General features: G+C 38.2%; 1 protein-coding gene and 1 pseudogene across 1 annotated transcript; both read left to right on the top strand.

Moving 5' to 3' along the window:
- The first annotated feature begins 442 nt into the window (after positions 1-442).
- MED21 (mediator complex subunit 21) lies at positions 443-6,609 on the top strand. The gene is made up of 4 exons (XM_021690585.1): positions 443-514; positions 4,569-4,683; positions 5,238-5,338; positions 6,132-6,609. The coding sequence occupies exons 1-4, from the start codon at positions 473-475 to the stop codon at positions 6,306-6,308; spliced, it is 435 nt and encodes a 144-aa protein (XP_021546260.1). The 5' UTR covers positions 443-472; the 3' UTR covers positions 6,309-6,609.
- Positions 6,610-10,144: 3,535 nt separating this feature from the next.
- On the top strand, positions 10,145-10,418 carry LOC110581053 (annotated as a pseudogene).
- The last annotated feature ends 7,885 nt before the right edge of the window (positions 10,419-18,303 follow it).

Here is an 18,303-nt window from a genome sequence, read left to right as displayed (position 1 = left end):
TTTGTTGAAGTTAAAATCGGTATCGCGACCCCCAACTATTCTTGGGTTGCCTGCTGTGTATGTTTTGTGGTCCACCTGGAAATCCAACGTAACACAAGTATTCAAGGCAATGTTTAAACATGAATACAAGGGAGGGTAGGGAAATTTACTTTTAAAATTACTTTTAAAACCGCAGAATCTAAAATATTTAACACCCAAAAACCTCGAGAACTGTACGTTGGATCCAAAAAACGAACGGAATCGGAACAACCGCCAAGTTACTCAAAATACGCGCAGCAGAGCTCCCTGGCTGGTGGAGCTAACCTACAAAAAGCCTCGGAAAAGTCCCACCCTCCCTCTTCTTACCAGGCGTGGAGTTCCACTGACTCCACCCCTCCCACGAACGCTGCCCTATGGTTGGCCACGACGCGTCCTGAAGCTGCCCAATCGCGTACGAGCAGCTGCTTTAGCCTCCTTAGCTTGCAGGAGGAACATGGCCGACCGGCTCACACAGCTGCAGGACGCGGTGAACTCGGTGAGCAATTTCGCTCTATTGGTCTCTGTCTTCCCCTTTCCTGAGGTAAAACAAGAGAGGAAAAAGGGCCCGAGAAAAACACCCGCAAGTGGGGAAGCGGACTAAGGCAGGGCTTGGGCAAAAAGCGCTTGTGGCGGCGGGAGGCGGCGCGGCGTCCTGGGAGGTTTGAGGCCGGCTGCCGGCTTTGCGGAGAGCTGAGGGAGGGAGCAGCCTCTTTCGCCTGAAAAGTAGAGGATCTCTATCAGGACACTTAGGCGTCACGGTCCTGTCCTGTTCTCTGGGAACATTTTTATCTTATTGTCAGTAGTGCTTATGGGATCGTTTCTCTTTCGGGGATAAGGGGAGAAGAAGCAGAAGCTTCTTTTTCCCTTATCAGCGTTAAGACGTGGAAGAGAAACTGGGCTCTTGATGATTGGAGCTTTTTCGTTAAATGTCAGTCGAGGGTATTCCTTCCCCTGGACTTTCAGGTTGAGGCTAGAGTGATGGTGAGGTGAAGTTTTGTTTCATCTTAACTGGTTCCTGCAGACAAAGGGTTTCGTTCCGTCTCTTGGCGCTCTCTAGAATAAATCAGTTTGGGGAAAACTGACGTCTTTATGAGAGTGAATCTTCTAATCCTTGTGTATGTTCCCATTTATTTAAGTAGTCTTTAATGTATCTCAGAAAGTCTATTCCTGTTAAGGGCCCCCGTACTTTGATCCTTATTATTTTTCCTTTTATGCCTAACTGGAAAGTATACACAAACCAAAGGATTCGTATAATCATTACCATTAACAGTTAAAGAGTTTCCCATTAGTAGTTAACATTTCTGATTGTCATTCTATTTATAATTCGATGTCCCAGGCAAAATGTATAGAGAGAATATGTTGACTGGAAAATCTTAAGTATCTGGTCCCTTGCCAGTTTTTTCACACTGGAGGCTAAGAAGTTAGGATTCTTATTGTTGCATCAATCTTTGTTCACTTCAAGGGTATGAATCTACTTGTGAAAAACTGATCTACTCTGTAAATAAGACCGTTTAGGACTGAGAGGGCTAGCCCCTAAATGTTGATGAATTCACTAAGATAAATTCTACTTTATGGTGACTTGCCTGGGCTGCCAGCCAACTTCTCTCTGGGAGATATTCCTTTGAGGCTTTTCAAAATCAAATTGTAATGATGCTGCTGGGTAGAAATGTTATTTTAGGAGAAATGTTGCATATTCATACATGTCTTGTAACCAGAAAGATAGTAGGAGAAAGTGAACATGGCCTTAACTCCAGGGTAAGCATGCTGATAATTGGATTTTGGAGAGAAACCTCACGTTAACTAGTATGAATGCCTACTGTGTATGTAAGTACTATCATGTTTACAGAGAAATACTCCTTAAGGAGTTCACAGTCTCATTAGAAAGAAGTCATATACTCAAAAGACATTTAAATAATGTAAAGTAGTATTTGGTTAGGTAGTTATAATGAATCAAGTGTCTTCCAACTGTAAGTGCTGAGATAAATTGGAATATAGAGTGATATGAATTAAAATAGAGGAAATCTTAGCATTGATCTGAATTATAATTATTTGTAAAAGTATTAAAATAACATTTGTGGGGCGCCTGGGTGGCTCAGTCGGTTAAGCGGCTGCCTTCGGCTCGGGTCATAATCCCAGGGTCCTGGGATCGAGCCCTGCATTGGGCTCCCTGCTCAGCGGGGAGTCTGCTTCTCCCTCTCCCTCTGCCTGCCTCTCTGCATACTTGTTCTCTCTCTCTAGCTCTCTGTCAAAGAAATAAAAATAAAATCTTAAAAAAATAAATAAATAAAATAAAATAACATTTGTTTTGCCCTCTTGAGAACTCCATGAGGCCAGAAACTATGTCTTATACACTGTATCGCTATGTTTATATACAATGCTTGTCATAGAGTTTTATTTTTGATAAATATTTGTTGAATAAATGGATTTTGAGAGCTTGTGAAGAACACAACTGATGGACACTGTGTTGAATATTTGTGCATGTGTGTTTTCTCTATTCCTCAAAACAATGGTGTAATGTGAAAATGTTCCCAATTTAAAAATGAAAAACCCTACTCAGGTTACTAGAACCAGAATTGGAATCCACATTTGTACAGCTTCTGAGCACTTACTACTGCTCCATTACAAGTAGCAAAATGTGAACAACACAATATAGTCAGGAATGAATTTATCACTAGTTAGGTATATATGAAGGATTAGTAGAAAATGAATAAGTAGAGTTGAGTTAGATAATTGAAAGCTTTGAAATAGCTTGAAGAGTTGGAGATTAATCTTAAAGGCCAAGTTGGGGTGAGCTCAAAATTTTTTTTAAAGGTTTATTTATTTGAGAGAGAGAGGGTGCACACGAGCAGGAGAGGGAGAGGGAGAGAATCTTGAGCAGATTCCGCACAGAGCCCAACACAGGGCTTGATCTCACAACCCTGAGATAACTACCTGAGCCGAAATCAAGAGTTGGACACTTAACCAACTGTGCCACTTAGGCACCCCTGAGCTCAAAATTTTTAAGCAGGTTAAAATAACATAGTGACCTAGAAAACAATAAGGAGGCTATTGTAATAATTACATTGTGAGATAATTGAACTAACACAGCGGCGATGATGATAGAAGGAAAAGGGAATAGAAGGATTTGAATATGAAAGGAAAGTGAGTCTGCAAGTTAGACTGGCTAATAACTAGGAGATTCTGAATACAAATTAGATAGTAAACAAAGGAAACAGTTGATTTTGAGTTCTGTCATTTAAATAATGGCAGAGAAACTTAGTGGAAATGGTCATTCACTGATTTGAGGAAGTGAGGTTCAAGAGATCAGGACTATTGAGGGAAGCTGGTTGGAAGGATAGGAGTCTTAAGTTTGCTGATTGTAAGGAATTGGTATTCTCGGTCTTCAGAACTGCTTACGGAATACTTTTAGAGCAGTGGGAATTTACAACTTGAGTCATGGAGAAAAACATTTCCAAATACTTAAGGTGGAGTCCTTTTTTTTTTTGTAATTGAGGTGTAATTGAGATAGAACATTAGTTTCAGGTGTACCACATAATGATTCAGTATTTGTGTATATTGTGAAATGATCACAATAAGTCTAGTTAATATGTCACCATACTGTAGTTACAAAGTTAAAATTTTTTCTTTTGATGAGACCTTCTAAGATTTACTCTTAGCAACTTTCAAAAATACAACACAGTATTAACTGTAGTCACCATACTGTACATTATATCCCCATGACTTACTTATTTTATAACTGAAAGGTTGTACTTTTTGACCCCCTTCACCCTTTTTGCCCACCTTAACCCCACCTCACCTCTGATAACCACTAGTCTGTCCTCTGTGTGAGCTCAGTTTTTGTTTTGTTTAGATTCCACATATGAGTAACATCATGTAGTATTTGTCTTTCTCTGACTTACTTCATTTAGCATAATGCCCACAAATGGCAAGATGTGTCGCATTCATTCATGTCACAAATGGCAAGATTTCCCTCCCCCTTTTTTTAATGGCTGAATAATGTTCCTGTGTGTGTGTATACCACAGTTTCTTTATTCATTCATCCATCAATGGCCTTAAGACTTCTTAAGGTAGGGTATTTTCCACACTGTTTCTTTATAGTGGTAACTACTTTAGTCTCAAAAAAAAAAAAAAAGGACTGTGTACTTTGTATATGAGTTACACATTTTAAAATTTATCCTAGGGCCATACTTTTATTTGCCAGTCATATTTGCTCTTTCTCCCCCCCCCCCCCAAAAAAATCCTTACTTACGCTTGTAACAAATACTGGCATATATTTCTCTTATTCTATTACCTTGGGAAGAAAACAAAGATTATCTTGTATTTCCTTTTAACTGTTTCAAGTATGTTGATACCAAACCTCATTTCTTTGCATGATTAAAACATTTAATCATTGTTAATAATAACTGGCTAATTTTACCCAAAATTATTCCTGTTCTATTCCTTTGCTCAGAGATCATTATTATAGAAACTTATTTTTGTTGCTATTACTGATAAAATCCTGAAAACTGATAAATCCTTTCTAACTCTGACACGTTTTCTTTGGCCTCAAGCTTGCAGATCAGTTTTGTAATGCCATTGGAGTGTTGCAGCAGTGTGGTCCTCCTGCTTCTTTTAGTAATATTCAGACAGCAATTAACAAAGATCAGCCCGCTAATCCTACAGAAGGTAAATAGATTTTCTTGGCTTCTCTTAGTTTGACCATCATATATATTACTTGTAATCCTTTAAAATTAAATTTATTGAGAAATGTAGCTTACTTATGGCTTTCTTACAGTCTTGTTGTTTGAGAGTATTACTGCAAGTTTTGTTATGAAAGAAATGAATTTGTTACAGTCAATTTACATAACATCTCATAATTCCATTCCTGTCAAATAACAGATTGTTACTCCTTTAGAGATGAATTTGTATGAATGTAGCTGAATTTCACTTGAGGGACCTTAATAAGGAAGGCATCCCATTTACAGATTTCTTTATTCAATTGACTGGCGTATTGTCCTAAAAAATGAAATAATTATGTTTACTTCCTAATTTGAGTTAATAGTAAGGCTAATTCTCAAGCATGTAATAGGATTGGTGTGTTAAAATTACCTTTTAATCATTCAAAGCCTAGTACAGAAAAAGCTTATGAACTTTGCCGGTTTCATTAGCTTCAAATTTAATTTCTTTTTCTGAAAACTTGACATTGCCTAATACTCTGAATGAGTGATATCTTTCTTTAGAATATGCCCAGCTTTTTGCAGCACTGATTGCACGAACAGCAAAAGACATTGATGTTTTGATAGATTCATTACCCAGTGAAGAATCTACAGCTGCCTTACAGGTAAAATCTTTTTTCCTTTGAGAAATTTGCTAGTAGAGAATTTTGATTAAAAGAGATAGTTTTTTTTGTTTTTTGTTTTAATTAATCTCTACCCCCAACATGGGGCTTAAACTCATCATCCCAAGATTAAGAGTCATACGCTCCTCTGACTGAGCCAGCTAGGTGCCCCAAAGGAGATTTAATACCTTTTGTTATGGTATTCAAAGTTTCATTATGATTAAGTTTTATTTATTTATTTTTTTTTTAAGATTTTATTTTTAAGTAATCTCTACACCCATCATGGGGCTCGAACTCACAACCCCCAGATCAAGAGTCACATGCTCCACTGACTGAGCCAGCCAGGTGCCCCAAGATTAAATTTTAAAATTGAAGTTTTGTTAATTGTAAAGTACTGTAGTCTGTTAAAGACCATGTTGTGTATATATGGTTGTCCAATTTTGAGCTATAAGGAAACTTCTATTTTTCTGTTTGGCTCTTTTCCTAGCAAAGAATGAGAGGAGGGTGGTATTCTGGGTGTGGAGTAGAATAGTAGTGTCCAAAAGCAGTGTGGAGGAGAGTCACATGTAGACATCCAGAGATCTCTAATTGAAAATTCATTCTTTTAAATAATTCATACAGGGAAAACTCTTAAAAGTTATCTGATTTTAGAATTTCTGACACTGAGAAATCTATCATAATGGTTTGAGAGTCATCCAGATTTAGAAATACATACTTCTGTAGTTTTTTTTCCTTCTCTTACTAATCTCCAAGTTTTTCATTTCTCAAAAGATTTTTTAATTTGTGTCTTACAAAGGCTGCTAGCTTGTATAAGCTGGAAGAAGAAAACCACGAAGCTGCTACATGTCTGGAGGATGTTGTTTATCGAGGGGACATGCTTCTGGAAAAGATACAAAGTGCACTTGCTGATATTGCGCAGTCACAACTGAAGACAAGGAGTGGTACCCATAGCCAGTCTCTTCCAGACTCATAGTACCGGTATATACCATGTGGCTGAGAAAACTATTTCAGTGCCATTAAGAATTCTACATCAAATTTAGTTGTAAGCCTTACCAACAGTTACAGAAACATTAAGCACTATGACACATGTTACCTTTTTAGCTATTTTTTAATAGTCTTCTATTTTCACTCTTGATAAGTAAGCCTCTAAAATTGCGATTGAACCAGCTTTAAACCGTCATTATACCATCATTTTTTATTATCGAAATGAAATTATTGAGGCAGATGTTGCATTAATGGTTATAATATAATTAAACAGATGTACTTTAAAATTCTATTGTGACATTTCTATCTTTATTTTATCAAATTTCTACAGTCTTTTGCAAATCAAAACATCCCTCAAGCCAGAGGAGAGATGGTAAGTGTACATTTCAATTTAGGCTGGTGTCCTTCTCCCTCTTCAGAGGTGACATTATATACGTTTGGAGCTTGAGCAAGGAAAGTTTCTGAAACCATGTTGCTTTTGAGAAACAGAGGATTATGGGGTACCTGGGTAGCTCAGTCAGTTAGTTGTCTGACTTCAGGTCGTGATCCCATGGATCACGTGATCCCTGCTCAGCTGGGAGCCTGCTTCTCTCTCTCCCTCTGCCTGTCACTTCCCCTGGTTGTGTGCTCTCTCTCTCTTTTTCTTTCTCTCTCTCTGTGTCAAATAAATAAAATCTTTAAAAAAAAGAAAAAGAAACAGAGGGCTAGTGTGGCTGGATGAGAGATAAGATCACTTTTCTGGGAACATTCCTCTTTTCCCAGAACCTCCTACCCATGCTACTTCATCTCCACATGTGTTTCTACTAAGAAATCATCTTCTCTATCTGTAGATTTCCTGTGCTATTGTGAGAGGATTTTTCTTCATCCTGAGCTATCCTTTCCCATATCTTTTGACCTGCTTTTTTCATTCTTCTTAATTTGCATAGTGAAGTATGTTCTGAGAGTCATCGATTCCTTCTCATCCTTTTTATTTATCTGAAGTTTCTTTCTTCTGATCTTGTTAACCTTTGAATCTTTATTCCTGCATTCTAGTCTGACCAGAACATAATTCAACATCAGTTACTTTAATTCATTTTCTGCATTCCACCTTATTTTGTTACTGCTAACATTTGTGTCAGTATTATCAAGTATGATTGTGTACTCAACTCTTCTTCTCTTTGAATCCTCTGATTATTTCCACAAGAATGCTGGAGTTGAAATATATTCTACATTGTAACTAGTTCTGTCTCCTGAGGCTACGTTTTTCTGAATATCCTGAGCTACATTTCCTGCGATCTGTTACTACTATCAGGAGTTTAAGAAAGTGCAAGAACAGTAGTCTGAGATTCTGCCTGTTATTCCCATCATAATTAAGCTCTTCCACAGTTCTCGAAAAATACTGCTTAGGGGCACATTTCAACTCCAGAATACAATTTATAGAGTCATTAATTTTTAAAGTAATATTAAATGTTATCTATACTAATAGATATTTAAGATGTTGGCTTATTCTATCTGGCATCACTTAAAATGCATTTTATTTATTTAAGATTTTTTTATTTTTAATTAATCTTTCAGGCTTACGCTCACAACCCTGAAATCAAGAGTCACATGCTCTACCGACTGAGCCAGCCAGGCACCCCATGAGTAATCATGCTTTCTTTTTTAAGTTTAATTTTATTTAAGTAATCTCTACACCTAACACTAGGCTTGAACTCACAACCCCAAAATCAAGAGGCACACAGTCCCCTGACTGAGACAGTCAGGTACCCGTTTAAAATGAATTTTATTTTTATTTTTTAAAAAAGATCTTATTTATTTATTTGAGAGCAAGAGAGTGAGTGAGAGAGAGCATAAGCCAGGATTGGGGAGGGGGGAGAGGCAGAGGGGGAAGCAGACTCTGAGCAGGGAGCCTGCTGCGGGGCTTCATCCCAGGACCCTGGGATCATGACCTGAGCAGAAGGCAGATGTTTAACTGACTGAGCCACCCAGGTGCCCCATAAAATGAATTTTATTTTTAAATACTAGCATGAGATAGAAGATAACTCACAAAAGAAAGTAATATTCAAAGTACTGAACAATACAATTAGCCCCAAGAGAGAAGTACAAAAAGTTTATAGCCTTAAGCTGGTAGACTGCTGTTATCCTTACCTGAGATTTTTTTATATTTGAAATTGCCTATCGTTTTCTAGTTTAAGGTGTTATAGAAAAAGGACAATACACATTCTGAAATATTCATAAAGATTATATAACATAATTCATAAAGACTGTATATAACAGCTTCTCTTAGCCATCATTTTGTGGACATGGCTGTTGGATGAGGAAGTCCTGAAAGCTGAAATGGATGTATGGGCAGTAATGGTTTTGCTACCTGGTACATGGCTTTGGGAGGACAGAAAACAATGGATGTCTGTGTCTTTCATTTCCTGATTCCTCCCTCCCTTCCCTTCTACCCAGATCTAAGTTGTTTTAAGGAGAAAACTCATTAAAGGTGGGGCTATGGTCTCTCCCTTCCCAAAAGACCATAGACTCTATGCCTGTTGGAATTTTCTGGAGAATTAAGGAAAGAAGGGACACAACCCTTCATGGCTTTGTTGGATGTGGGTGCCCAAGTGACTGTCATACTTGGTCTAGTGGGGAGAAGGGACATGCAAATTCAACTTTGGGTCTAGGCAAAGTAACCAGTGAGGACATTAAATATAACTTTATTGCTAAATATAACTTTGAGGCGGAGCTGATAACACTGTGGTCATGGCTTCTACTGTGAATGTATTATGGGAATAGACATCCTTTACACTTCCTGTAATTCCTATAATTCCTCACACAAATGCCAGAGATGATACTCCCATTTAGGACATGCTAAAGGTAGAGAGGTAGTCGTGTGACATATAAAACAATCCCCAACCCATCTCCCTGTCCTTTGTCTATGAAGCGCCTGGCAATTGACAACTGAACACTGGGCTCCTGGAAAACAGTTAAGTTCCTCCATCCTATTGTATTCCTGGCAATGGCTTACTGCAAAGAACCACCTTTCCCTGTATGACTTTGTTCACATGTGACGAAGCTAGACCCAGACCTCCAAATTCCCATTCTTTGTCTCATAAATGGTTAGTTGAACTGTTTGTCCCCACAGACCAATCTGGACAAAATGCCGTAAAACGACCTGATCAAACTTTAGGCTTCTCCCCTCACAAATCCCTGAACTTTAATCCACCCTCAGTCTGAACCTGCACTGGAATGTGGAATAGTATCTCCTCAGTGACACCGCCTGAAAATTAACTGACCACTAAAAAGGACTTTCACCAATCAACTGTCCCATTATATCACCTGCTCATCTCACTCCTTCACACTCAGATTTTTCTATCATTGTTTACATATTCCTTTCTATTAAAGTTCTTTTCCACCTGATCTTTGATACAGTTGGAGATCTTATGGTCAGAGCATTCTCATTGCCACAATATTTTCCAATAAAGTTTTTCTATACCTAAGTCTGGATCTGTTTTTACTTGATACCACTTGTGTAGGAAAAAAACCTCATCTTTCTCATCACATACCCCCAGGGGCTAAAGCTGGGGCAAAGTGGTCTGAGGCATTCATTCATTGTGAAGTAATAAGAAATCTCTCAGAATATCTTATGTATACATTTAGGATAAAATTCATAAAGTATTTATAGTAAATACTAAAAACCCAACCTTATGAAGTGTAAATAACTCAGGGATGAAAGAAGAAATTACAATGGAGATTAGGACATAATTCAGAACTTAATGAAAATATTATGCATAGAAATGTGGGGAGTGCAGTAGGTGTGCAAAGGAGGCGAACTTGCAGCATAATAAATCATTAGTCAAGATGTCTTTAGCGTCTGAGCCTCCCAGCTTTAAAAAGGAACCACCCAAAGAGACAGACTTTCGAAACTCAGGGCTCAGAGGTCCGTACAACAACCTTATTTTGAGTTGTGAATCCAGAGCTCTTCATTAAACCTAACAAACCTGTAATGGCTTTTGGATTTGCGTAGCTTACATTGGTTATCTACATCCAACACAAGAGAATACAAAGAACCTCTCTGAAGCTATTGATAGTGAGGGACACATCTATGAGGAGGAAAACATACAAATGGGATTAATAGTGCTGGGTACTGCAGTGGAACTTTTTTTGAGGGCTCTGAAATCTTCAGATGAAAGACAGTGTTCAGTGTCATGCTTCTTGTTCTAGAATGTGTTGATGAGGAAAGAAAGTAGCAGTTGCAACCAGGCTCTAGAGTAAATTTCATCCTTGCAGAGCTGCAGCCCTTACCCCACTCTCCACAACGAGAGCTTCTCAATATTTTTCTTAAGTCCTTGCATAAAAGTGCCATGAGAATGGAAGTCATTTTTGTTAATTATTAAGTAAATAAAAGTATCCAGTGCTGTTAAAAAAACTTGTGGCATTCTTCTAAGCATTTAGGAGAAAATGCAAGTATTACCTTCCTTATATTAGGAAAAAAGGCTGATAATTCATGAGCTAAGCTTCCAATGGAAAGAAAGAAGGAAGGAAATAATGAAGGCAACAGAAGAAATAAAACAACCATACCATGAGAAAATAAGGAAAGCCCAAAGTCAGGCTTGAAAAAGTAATAAAATTGACAGGCAAGTTTGGTCAAGGAAAAAAGATGATGTAAATAAACAATATGAAGAGTTAGAAAGTCATATGCATTGATTTTTAAAATACTTTTTAAACAAAGATTTTATTTATTAGAGAGGGCGCACGCTCACATGCACAAGCAGGGGGTAGGGGCAAAGGGAGAGGGAGAAGCAGACTTCCGGGAGAGCAGGGAGCCTAAGGTAGGACTCAGTTCCAGGACCCGGAGATCATGACCTGAGCTGAAGGCAGACGCTTAACTGAGCCACCAAGGCGCCTGCATTGATTTTAAAATATTGAGAAAATTTGAGTAATGTTATGCCAATAAATTTGAAAATTTTTGATAAATAGGGCATATTCCTAGAAAAAAAAATGTAGCAAATAGGCTCAAGGAGATACATAAATCATGGTCATATAACCTTTAAAAAATTTTAGTCAAAAGTCTTCTCCACAAATAAAGCACTAAGTCTAGAGATTAGTTTTGTTAAACATTCAGAAAAATTCTAATTTCACACAAAATAAAGCTCATTACCAAAATTTCACGGACAGTACAGAAATGATAACCAATCTTGCTCATGAATATGAAAAACTTAGCAAATTAAAAGCCATTAGGTATTAAAAATTGAATATGTCACAAATTTATGTTTAGTCCCAGGGATACATGGCAGTTTTTATAAATTACTTTGTATTTTTATGAATGATAAGATGCCCACAATTTTTTTCTTGATTGTATCTTAAATTGGAATATTCAATGGGTGGTTGTTTTTTCCTTCCTTATTGGAACATACAATGGTATGTTTTACAATTGCTAGAATCTTTGATTAAAAATAGTACTTTGCACAATAGGTTAAAATCAGAATCATATGATCATGTAACTTGATAAAATTCAACATCTGTTTATGAAAAAAGCTTTTGGCAAAGGAGAAACAAAAAATTTTAAAATATAAAGGGTATCTTACAAAATACAGTGAGCATCATCTTGAAAGTTCAAATGTATTTCCTTTCAGTTTGAGAACAAGACAAGGATGACTGCTATAAACATTATCTACTCATCTTTGGCTGATAGTCCTAACCAATATATCTAAGCATGAGAAGGAAATAAAAATTATAAGATAAAAAAAAAGGAAACAAAATTCTTATTATTTAAAGATGAAATAATAACCTGGAGAGAAAATCAAGAGGATTCCATAGATATATTTTGGAATGGTTGTTGAATGTAAAAACGAAGTGCAACACACCAACCACAAATAGTAGGAAAAAATACTTAAAAAAAAAAAGATTTTATTTATTTATTTGAGAGACAGCATGAGATAGAGAAAGCATGAACAGGGGGAGCAGCAGAGGGAGAAGCAGACTCCCTGATGAGCAGGAAGCCAGATATGGGACTCAATCCCAGGACCCTGGGATCATGATGTGAGCTAAAGGCAGACACTTTCCCTACTGAGCCAACCAGGAACCCCGGGAAAAAATACTTAAAAAAAATATTTTCCAGGGCCACCTGGGTGGTGCAGTCAGTTAAGTTGTTTTGGGCTCAGGTCATGATCTCAGGGTCAAGGGATGGAGCCCCTGTCGGGCTCTAAACTCAGCACAGAGTCTCCTTGAAATTCTCTCTCCCTCTCCCTCTGCCCCTCCCACTTGTTCTCTCTCTCTCAATAAATAAATAAAACCTTGAAAAATTTTTTCCATAGTATCAAAAATGATGTTTCAAGGAATAAGGACAACTCAAATGTAAGAAAAATTAAGGAAAAAATTCTAAAACTTAATTTTAAAATATTTTTAAAAACTGAAAAACAGTAATACTATCTTTATGGAACAGAAGAGTCAATATTGTAAATATGACAATTTTCCTTAGCAGATTCATATAAATACAATTTTAACTAGGCTTCCAACTGAGATTTCTGTGGAAATTGACAAGTTATTTCTAAAATGTATTGAAAGTACAAAATGTCAGTAGATATCAAGATACTCGTGACGAAAGATAACATAATGACAGAGCTTGCTTTAATAGTAATTAACACAGGGGCACCTGAGTGGCTCAGCTGGTTAAGCATCTGCCTTTGGCTCAGGTCATGATCCCAGGGCCCTGGGAATGAGCACGGCATCGGGCTCCCTGCTCACGGGGGAGTCTGCTTCTCTCTCTCTCTCCCTCTGAGGCTTTCTCGCTCTATCTCAAATAAAATATTTTTAAAAACTAGTAATTAACACAGCATATTAGTACAGGGATAGACAAATAGACCAATGGAAGAGAACGGAGATATCTAACAAATCCACACAGGAAAATTTGATTTTGACAGAGATGATGCTATAAATCACTGGGGAAAGAATAGAAATGGTGCTGGAACATTGGTTATATCTATGCCATATATTAAAGTCAATGACTATGGGGTTTCTTTTTGGGGTGATGAAAGTGTTCTGAAATTAGTCATGACAGCTCTGTGAATATACTAAAGACACTGAATTGGGTACTGTAAGAAGATTAATTTTATAGTATGTGAATTATATCTTAATAAACCATTATTTAAAAAATCCATGCCAGGTGGATTAAAAACATATGTGAAGGACAAATACCTAAAATGTTTTAGAATACATTGTTAGGAAAGTATTTTTATGACTTCAGGATAGGAAAGCATTTTTAAAAATAGATACAGAAAGTTCACATCATAAAGGAAAATAACACAAAAATTACAATAAGCAATATGTGTCAGACACTGTTTCAAACGTACATATATTAACCAATTCAGAGAAGGTTAAATTGAACTGCATTAAAATTTAGACCTTCTGTTCATCAGAAGACTCCATAAAGAGAGTGAAAATGCAAGCTCAACTTGGAAGCAGTTATTTGCAACACTTGCAACTGCACAAAGGGTTAGTATCTAGAATAGGTAAAACCCTCCTATGAAATAAGAATCAATAGGAAAAAGATAAACAATCCATTAGAAAAATTGCAAAATAGTCATTTCATAGTAGAGAAATGGCCATTAAAGAAACAGAAATCCTCCACCTCATTGGTAATCAGAGAAATTTGAATCTGGCTTTCTAGGTCTTTTGGAAGGTTTGCTTTTCAAGGTAGGAAGACAAGCATACTTATTTTTTAATTTAATATTTCACTAGCTTGATTTATAAACTTTATACATTTGGATATGTGGTCCATAGATTTTCATGTATTCTTGAACAGGACTACATGTATTCAGGGCAGGCCTATAAATGTATGTTTATATAACTTAAAAAAAAGCAAGTTGATTCCAAAGACAAAATTTATGGCGGTGATTAATCTCTGGTGAGGGGGAAAGGATGCCATTAGGGAAGAGCACAGAGGAACTTTTAAGGTAATATAATTATATTCTTGAACTGAGAGGTATGTATTTAATAAAACAATATTTAATGCAAACTATATTTATTTTCTTTCTTTTTTAGAGAAAGAGAGAGCAAGAGAACAAGTGCCAGCAGGTAGGGAGGGGCAGAGGGAGAGAGGGAATTTTTTAAAAAATTTTATTGTTATGTTAATCACCATACATTACATCATTGGTTTTTGATGTAGTGTTCCATGATTCATTGTGTGTGCATAACACCCAGTTCTCCATGCAGAACGTGCCCTCTTTAATACCTATCACCAGGCTAACCCGTCCTCCCACCACCCTCCCCTCTAGAACCCTCAGTTTGTTTTTCAGAGTCCATCGTCTCTCATGGTTTGTCTCCCCCTCCGATTTCCCCCCCTTCATTCTTCCCCTCCTGCTATCTTCTTTTTTTTTCTTAACATATATTGCATTATTATTATTATTATTGCATTACTTATTTCACTCAGCATAACACCCTCCAGTTCCATCCACGTCGTTGCAAATGGCAAGATCTCATTCCTTTTGATGGCTGCATAATATTCCATTGTATATATATACCACATCTTCTTTATCCATTCATCTGTCGATGGACATCTTGGCTCTTTCCACAGTTTGGCTATTGTGGACATTGCTGCTATAAACATCGGGGTGCACATACCCCTTCGGATCCCTACATTTGTATCTTTGGGGTAAATACCCAGTAGTGCAATTGCTGGGTCGTATGGTAGCTCTATTTTCAACTTTTTGAGGAACCTCCATACTGTTTTCCAGAGTGGTTGCACCAGGGGAAAGAGGGAATCTTAAGCAGGCTCCACGCCCAGCGTGAACTCACGTGATGCTCAATCTCATGACCCTGAGATCATGACCTGAGCTGACACCAAGAGTTGGATGCTTAACAAATTCAGCCACCCAGGTGCCCCTGATGCAAGCTATATCTAAAGGTCATGTTTTCTTTCTTTTTTTTTTAAAGATTTTATTTATTTGTGAGAGAGAGAATGAGAGACAGAGAGCATGAGAGGGAGGAGGGTCAGAGGGAGAAGCAGACTCCCCGCCGAGCAGGGAGCCCAATGTGGGACTTGATCCTGGGACTCCAGGATCATGACCTGAGCCGAAGGCAGTTGCTTAACCAACTGAGCCACCCAGGCTCCCTAAAGGTCATGTTTTCAATAATAAGGTATAAAGCGGCATAATTATATTGTTTCATCTGTGTTTGAATTTAGGCAAAACTTGTTTGCTCTTAGCTATTACAGATACTGTTGGAAGGGGCTGTTCAATCTTCCTCCACATGGCTGACTCACATTCTGTCCGCCATATTCCTTCTCAAAAGTTCAACAGTAGGGGGGCGCCTGGGTGGCTCAGTTGGTTAAGCGACTGCCTTCGGCTCAGGTCATGATCCTGGAATCCCAGGATCGAGTCCTGCATCGAGTCCCGCATCGGGCTCCCTGCTCGGCATGGAGTCTGCTTCTCCCTCTGACCCTCCCCTCTCTCATGTGCTTTCTCTCTCTCATTCTCTCTGTCTCAAATAAATAAATAAAATCTTTAAAAAAAAAAAAAGTTCAACAGTAGGTAGAATTTAGAGAGATAAACTTCCTGTTACCATGTTCCTGCTCCTCATCCCGTCTCTGCCTATTTAGGGTTCTCATTTTTTTTTCTTTCTGGTTGCTGAAGGAAGGCCTCAGATAGGAGGAAGACTCCATTAAGGCCCTGATGCTTCAGGTTGGAGCTTCTGAGACCAAACAGCAACACTTCACCACAAGAGGGCAGTTTGACCCTGACTTTTGGTTCTATTCACGAAGTAGTTGGATAGGATATTTTGTGACCCAGAGGGATACCTGGGATTTAGCTAGTTTGGTAGCAGTAGCCACATGTGTGTGTTCGTGTGTGTGTGTGTGTGTGTGTGTGTGTGTGTGTGTTAGGGCGCACATTAAAAATCTGCTACATCCTAGCTGAAGGGCAGCCCTATATGGCAAAGCAATGTAAAAACTGCTTAATCACTGCCACTTACTAGCCATGTGACCTTGGGCAGGTTACCTGTGTCTCAGCACAACTGTAAAATATATTTTATATTATATACAAGGATAATATTACTAATTACCTCATGAGATTGTTATTAAGAGTAAATGAATTTATATATGTGCAGTAGTCCAGCATCATCCTCTAGGATATATATGGTTTTTGTAGGAGCCAGACTAGTGAATTATATAAGGATGTGGTAGATCACAGTCCCTGGATCTTTCAGATCTTTAAGGATGGCTTTATTTTTTTATTTTTTAAAAGATTTTCTTTATTTATTCATGAGACACAGAGAGACAGAGAGAGAGAGAGGCAGGCTCCCCATGGAGCAGGGAGCCCGATGCGGGACTTGATCCCAGGATCCTGGGATCATGACCTGAGCCGAAGGCAGATGCTTAACTGACTGAGCGACCCAGGCGCCCTTTAAGGGTGGCTTTAATTTCTGCCATAGTTCCAGGCAATATTGTTTTTTTTTTATTTACAATATTTATAATGACATTTTATAATATTTTTTCAAATTTTTACTATATTTGTTTTTATTTATAATATCGCATTGTTTTTAATTTACTATCTGGGCCAAGGTAGAGTGGGAGGGACAGTTTCAGAGCTTCCACTGGCTTTTCCCACTTCCATAGCTCTTATGCTATGGGCTGAAAAACTAATGTGGGAATCCTGCTCACTATAAAGTTTAGTGATGGGGAAAATGATCACTGGATGAGTCATGGAACCGATGAATCTACTATGTGTGAGATCTTGGCCAGGACACCTTTTATTATTTATTATTAACTTCCCCAACAGGGGGAGCATCATAATGCTTTGGATTCTCAGGTATTAATGTCAAATCAGATCCTAGAGCCAACATTCCTCAAGATGCCTTGGTATTTCTCTTTCCCTTGTATACAGTGACCTGAATAAATGCCCATAGGTCCCTTTGGGGTAGGTCTGAGAGAATTATCTAAACGTTTGCTATGGTGTTGTATGGTTTTCTCATGGCAGCTCCACGTAAAATCAATGGGTTCTGAACCTGAAAGGGGGCTCAGGCTTGGAAATAGGGAAGAGACCATGACTTTCTATTGAGACAGGTGCTCTCAGGAGTTTAATCATCCATCCTTGGTTTCTTTTGATTGTATTGACTGAGCAATGCTGACTATCTCTCTTGCCCTTAAGGACCTGTGCTCTCTTAACAATCTCCATAGCTCTCTGAGTCAGGGTCCCCATTACTAGCCACCCTGACTTTGCAGCTCATTATGATAATTGAGCCCACCTTTCTTCTGATAGTTAAGCACTGCCATGTGGTCCGTGTTTTTAGGGATCCTATCATTCCCATTCTGTCAAGTAGCCCAGTGTGGTGCCAGTCTCCTACCATCAGCTTTGGCCACTGGTGTGCTAGCTCTTCTCAGCTCTTACAAGAGCTGACTATTACATTTTTTAGGAATATTATGAGCCAGTTGTTAAACAGAAGATGTTGAATGTTATAGGACAGGAGAATGATCCTATATTGATAAACTCTTCCTTGTCCAACTTTATGTTCTATCTTCTTGATTCGATAACCTCCTGTCATGTCCCAGTCCCATACATATTTTCTCAGCTCCTGCCAGTACACCTTTGTTAGGTCCTATAGCACCTTTTCCTCCTCAGCAGGGCTTGCTGTGTCAGATTGTGATTGATGCTAGGTTATTATCTGGTAGCTGGGATATGAGGTATGGTTATATCCTGTACAAAGGTGGATGGGGATGGCATTTGTCCTGCAAAGCAGAGAATCTGCATCACCTTCCAGGGACTAGGTAAAGCTAGCTTTCAATGGGGAGGAGTTTGAGGATTTAAGATTTTTGAGTGCTTTAACCACAAAGTCCCCATTCTAAGTCTTAGGGTCACTCCTTCCTAATCAATGCCCCGACCTTGGTAAAGCTGACTTGCCTGGGTTGAGAATCAAATATTTCTGGAGCTTCACTTATCTTATAATTAAAGGCTGAATCTGATTTTCACCTTCTTCTGCCTTTAGACTACAAGAACTGAGTGTCTACTACCAAGGAAGACTTCTGG

The sequence above is a fragment of the Neomonachus schauinslandi genome, chromosome 5, assembly GCF_002201575.2.
Source record: "Neomonachus schauinslandi chromosome 5, ASM220157v2, whole genome shotgun sequence".
NCBI lineage: Eukaryota > Metazoa > Chordata > Mammalia > Carnivora > Phocidae > Neomonachus > Neomonachus schauinslandi.
Note: the sequence above shows the minus strand (reverse complement) of the source record. Positions and strands in the feature narration are given on the sequence as shown.

Excerpts from the sequence above, each read along its gene's own strand:
- MED21 (XM_021690585.1), top strand. The coding sequence starts at position 473 with ATGGCCGACCGGCTCACACAGCTGCAGGACGCGGTGAACTCG. Across the intron at positions 515-4,568 it reads TGCAGGACGCGGTGAACTCG|CTTGCAGATCAGTTTTGTAA; the intron begins GTGAGCAATTTC and ends TTTGGCCTCAAG. Across the intron at positions 5,339-6,131 it reads AATCTACAGCTGCCTTACAG|GCTGCTAGCTTGTATAAGCT; the intron begins GTAAAATCTTTT and ends TGTCTTACAAAG.